Below are 6,000 nucleotides of genomic sequence, written 5' to 3' on the forward strand. Positions count from 1 at the left end.
CATGTTCGGAGGCTTGTGCCCCCACCTAAGAGCACAGTTCAAAGGCAGGTTCAAACACTAGACATCATGGTAATTCTCCTGATGTTCCACCTATTTCTTTGTGAGTATGTGATCAGAGGTCCAGTTTGCAGCTCCCACTGGAGGCCAAGCATGGCTACATATTTATAAGCAGCATTGCTTGTCTTTCCTGTCAGATGATATTTTTATTAGGGTATTGAAATCCTGCCAATATCACATACAGAATTAACAATAACAAGTGTACAGATTTTGAATCCATTTCTCAATTCTAAATCAGTATTATTGTGTTTGTGTCTGTTTTTTAGGCATCAAAACAACCTGTATTATGACAGTGATTCATATAAACGTGCAGATATCCACGTATATATTGCTTAATCACATCTATATCTAATTAAATGGAATTATTAAAACTGGAAAAAAAGTTCAGCCTTTTGAAGAGTGATGAGGTAAGACTTTTCTGAAGATTTATGTCTGTGAATTATAGGCTGCCTACTGAAGGAAGGCTTTCATTATGAGTTTAAATTAAAAAAACCAAATATATTATATTTTTGGCGCATAGTTATATTTTATCTTGTGATCAGGTAACAAATTTCATAAATAAGAGAGATCATTGACATTAACAGTATCTGTAAATGTACAGTCCATTCATCCTCATTTTAAGAAATTTCAATTTAAGGTCAACAAGGATGATACCTTGGATGAGTTCCTGTTTCCAAGGCCAAGGTCACTGTTACAATATATGAAAACATGTCTAAAGGGAAAGGGCCTAATCCCACTGTATATATTTGATATGAGTAAGAAAATGTTTAAAACAAATATGTCAAACACTGATACTTGCATGCATGGGAATAAAGGTATTCATGTCTTACAGACATTTTCCTGTTACCACTACTATTGACACTTTCAGGCATCTCTACCGAAATGGTCATTTGTCATTTCTTCTTTTTCCTGTCAGGACTTCCATTCCCCATTTTCATGTGAATGGATAAGTTTCTCACTGTCTACACTATTGACATTTTCTTAAACTACCTCCTGCTTAGAGCTACTGTTATTATTTGTATATAGATAAATCCAGTAACTGTTATGGCACCTAAGAGGTTAGAATATATTAAATTATTGTGGAAATTTTTAAAAAAGAATCCGGAGAAAATTTGTTGAAGATAGATATACTTGCGATGAAATCTCAATCAGCTTTTATGGCCATTGTAAGCTGGGACTAATTAATACAAGACTAGTGTTCGTGTCACCTGCCATTACTCAAAACAAGATAATGGAAAACATAGAAAACTTGGCACGTTTTTAAAATGCTGTATGTGATGTTAATAAAGAAATGGTATATACTATAATCACAACAGTTTTGGTCACACACTTTAATTAACTTTAAATACACAAGGTTTTTAATCAGGCCCTACTCAGTGTAGATCAATTCAATACAAATTCAATGACTTACCTTTTTAAATTAGTAGTTATTTTGATGTCCAGAATGCCCATTGATTCATTTTGTTTCCCTGAATTGTTAACTCCCCGTGGGAAAAAGACACCATTTACAAGCAAACAAAAAACGCTTCTTCCTACAATCAAATGCAAAGAAATTAGTTCATACAATTAAACACCAAGGTAGTAGTTCCTACAATGGAATATGAAGACAGTACTGGCTAAAATTTAATACCAAGTCAGTAGTTTCTACATTAAATACAAAGACAAAAGTTTCTAATATTAAATACAAAGACAATAGTTCGTACAATCAGATACAAAGACAATAGTTCCCACAATCAGATACAAAGACAATAGTTCGTACAATCAGATACAAAGACAATAGTTCCCACAATCAGATACAAAGACAATAGTTCCTACAATCAGATACAAAGACAATAGTTCGTACAATCAGATACAAAGACAATAGTTCCTACAATCACATACAAAGACAATAGTTCCTACATTCAGATACAAAGACAATAGTTCCTACATTCAGATACAAAGACAATAGTTCGTACAATCAGATACAAAGACAATGGTTCCTAACGTTAAATACAAAGACAATAGTTCCTACAATCAGATACAAAGACAATAGTTCGTACAATCAGATACAAAGACAATAGTTCGTACAATCAGATACAAAGACAATAGTTCCTACAGTCACATACAAAGACAATAGTTCCTACATTCAGATACAAAGACAATAGTTCCTACATTCAGATACAAAGACAATAGTTCCTACAATCAGATACAAAGACAATATTTCCTAACATTAAATTCAACGACAATTGTTCCTACAATCAGAGACAAGGACAATTGTTCCTACAATCAGAGACAAAGACAATTGTTCCTACAATCAAATACAAAGACAATAGTTCGTACAATCAGAGACAAAGACAATTGTTATTACAATCAAATACAAAGACAATAGTTCCCACAATCAGATACAAAGACAATAGTTCCTACAATCAGATACAAAGACAATATTTCCTAACATTAAATTCAACGACAATTGTTCCTACAATCAGAGACAACGACAATTGTTCCTACAATCAGAGACAACGACAATTGTTCCTACAATCAGAGACAAAGACAATTGTTCCTACAATCAAATACAAAGACAATAGTTCGTACAATCAGAGACAAAGACAATTGTTATTACAATCAAATACAAAGACAATAGTTCCCGCAATCAGAGACAAAGACAATTATTCCTACAATCAAATACAAAGACAATAGTTCCCGCAATCAGAGACAAAGACAATAGTTCCTACATTCAGATGCAAAGACAATACTTCTCATGACTCTATACAAAAATATTACCTCCTACAAGCAAACACAAACACAATAGTTCCTATCATTAAATACAACGACAGTAGTTCCTACAATCAGACACGAGGACATTAGTTTGTAGACACAACGTTTACAACTAAAACGGATTCATGAACACCTGAAAGACAGACAAGATACGGATGATTTGAATATTAAAATCTACATATATTTGTACTTGTAAAACATGTCAGAATTTTCAGAATTCTGTTCCTTTGGAATGCGTGTCTGTTTTATGTTGTTTTTATATGTATAGCTACTACATGATCGTTCGTTTGACATAGCGCCTGTATTTAACTTTATGGTTAGTGCTTAGTGTATTTAAATTCAAATTTTGTTGCCGTTTTATATGTAATATTTGAAAAGGTTGCTTTATGATGTAATGGCTTACATTGTGTGATGTGTACACCATCACTGAACTATTTTCATAGCCTGATTGTCACTCCCTAAACAACGTTCAGATTTATATTTTTATGATCTTATCATTTCACGTTGAGCGAAATGTATTTATTTTTCATGATACGAAATGAAAATTTGAAATCTTCATTCGTCGATTTTTCAAACAGCGCTGACAGTAAAGGCATTGATAGAGTCAGTAATGATGAGCTTTGAATTTGGCACTAGTGTAATCTGAGGAATGCAAGACATAGTTGTCACAGGGCATACCTCAATGTGAATGTAGAAAACGACCAGAACACGGATCACACCGGTCCCCTACTTCGTACACAGTAAACTTATTATAAATAACAGCTTTGATACGAGTTGAATAACCGATGTTCCTAAATATGTGATAAAATACCTAGAGTCTTGAAACTTTGTCCAAAACGCCTGCAGAATTATACGAAAACGTGAAATTTTGTCCAAATCACCTACAGAATTCTAGAAAAACTTGAAATCTTGTCCATAACATCTACAGAATTCTACAAAAACTTGAAACTTTGTCACAAGCACATACAGATTTCTCTCAATTTATTTGTTCCGTGGCACTGTTAATGACAACCTGTTTGCCCGTTTCGTTGACACACAAAGTAGATAAGACAACTAGATACATGTATTTGTGTTACTAACGAGACGTCCACAACAAAGAAAACGTAGTTAAAGCAATACGTATTTTATTTCTACACGTACAGGGAGGACATTTTTTGATGACAGTATTTGTTTGTTAATGCGATGGGAAAGAACAGACACTGACGGGCGACATGAGTGTAGGTGTAGCTGTTATGAATTAGACAGAAGTTGCATACCCAGCTGGAGATGCCGTCTTCTTTGTGAATAACAAATGGCCGTTCCCGATTCTCCCGACTTGTCGGACGGTTTGCGGTTTGGATAAGTGATATGTGGTTCTCTTGTGGTTCCACCTAGCCATTGATACTAGTCAATGTGGAGTCACAAGGTTAACGAGAAGCAAAGCACAAGCTAATGTAAGGTTGTGGTTGGTTGTCCTACTTGTCTCCATACATATATCAGTCCTTTGCGGCCCGTTGTCATGACATCGGACAAACTATCCGTGAAATCTACGTTATTTATCTAATAATTGAGGAAACGCGATGAGATCATATTTGTGTCTGGTTGTGTTGAACAATCGGTTACTTTTGGCTTCTCTGTTGTTTTGGTATCTTTGCGGCCACGTTGCTTTTTTGTAATAGTGTATTGTTGTTTTGGTATTTGTTTTAGATGTGGTACATCTGTACGTTCACTAACAATGAAATAAATCTTCAAGTTGGAATTATTGTTTAAACAGTACATACAGTGAAGATTGTTATTGTTTTGAGATTGAGAGATAGAAATATTACTAAGCCTTCATTTTCTTATCTTTATTTTTTTTCAGATACAACGTCATGTTGAATTGTTGGAACGAGTTGCCGAAATTGAGACCGAGCTTCACAGATTTAAAATCGACGCTAGATGCCATGCTGGAAAACGAGTGTGAAGTAGACTACCTGAGTATGGACATCGACTCCTGTCAGTACTATTACACTGTAACGTGTGTCCAGGAAGAATCTTCAGTACGTTATGCACAGGTCGACACTCTCGACGATGAGACACGCGATGTGTATGAATCAATGGATGTCAGTGCATTACATCTTGAACATACCTCAAATCCAGTTTCTATCATTGAAACATCACCCATTGCCCAGAAACCACAAGACAGTGACAGCTCAGAGGAGGAGACTGCTAAAGATCACACTTTAATTGTTCATGAAGTTCAAATAGAGCGCACACCACCTTACCTTGAGGATCATTATTCTGGTCAGTTTTCACTTTTAACACCAGTACAGAACTTGGAAAGTAGTCAATGTAGAGAACACCGAGACTCAGGGTTCGACACAAGTAGTTATTCCGGTTCATCACCGAACGCAAGTCCTCGGACTCTCTCGTCCAGAGGTAGTCACAAAGAGTCGATTGGTATGGAGGACGAAGTTTTCCTTCAGGACTTGTGTGCATCTAATCGATTCGTGACTTTGAAACGTGATTCACATTCCTTAGATAGACAACAAGAAGCTGATCAGTTAGCAAGTGATTATACATTTTGTAAGAAATGTTTAATACCTATAAACGAGGAGTTCCATTTTTGCGATAACTTTGTGGATTCTGATTCGACTGGACGTTTCCACGGGACTGCGACACTTGGATGTGGTAATTTCAGTTGGAAATCTAAACATTGCGAGATCGACCAAACGATGTGGGGTGACAATGATACTTCTGTTTGTAGTTCCAGCATTGATACGTTGATGTCCTGGGACGAGAACACTCTAAACACTTACTTGTAATCGTCCAAAACTAAAATCAAGACCATGGCTTATTTTTGACTGTGTTACCTGTCATTGAAATAAAATGGCACATGACTAATAAAATATCATACAATACGATACTGATGTTATTATTTTGAGGTACAAATGTATTTAATTATGTTAAAGTTTATGAAGAAACATGTTAATTTGAGAAGAAACAAAAACAAACTTTTCAAGTACTCGTCACACTTAACCCAAGGGATAACTGATCACTGCTCTCTTATATTCATATTATAGAAATTGTAACAAATGATGCTGCATTGACAATGACAACAACCTATTTCCTTGCGATTGTGTTGATAGGTCACTACTGGCATAAAATGCAGAAATGTGATAGGTATATGTCTAGATCTGTTTAGTATTTCGCCTTTATTTTTACATTTGT

At 35.2% G+C, this 6,000-nt stretch overlaps 1 protein-coding gene across 1 annotated transcript in view; it reads left to right on the top strand.

The window, feature by feature from the left end:
• LOC132546348 (uncharacterized) overlaps window positions 1-5,594 on the top strand; it is a 104,950-nt gene extending 99,356 nt beyond the window's left edge. The window contains exon 24 of the mRNA XM_060210061.1: window positions 4,652-5,594. Within this exon, the coding sequence (XP_060066044.1) occupies window positions 4,652-5,594 (943 nt within the window). The remainder of the gene's footprint in view (window positions 1-4,651) is intronic.
• The last annotated feature ends 406 nt before the right edge of the window (window positions 5,595-6,000 follow it).

The sequence above is a fragment of the Ylistrum balloti genome, unplaced genomic scaffold (genome assembly GCF_031769215.1).
Source record: "Ylistrum balloti isolate Yb309-2 unplaced genomic scaffold, AGI_CSIRO_Ybal_v1 Utg369886, whole genome shotgun sequence".
Lineage (NCBI taxonomy): Eukaryota > Metazoa > Mollusca > Bivalvia > Pectinida > Pectinidae > Ylistrum > Ylistrum balloti.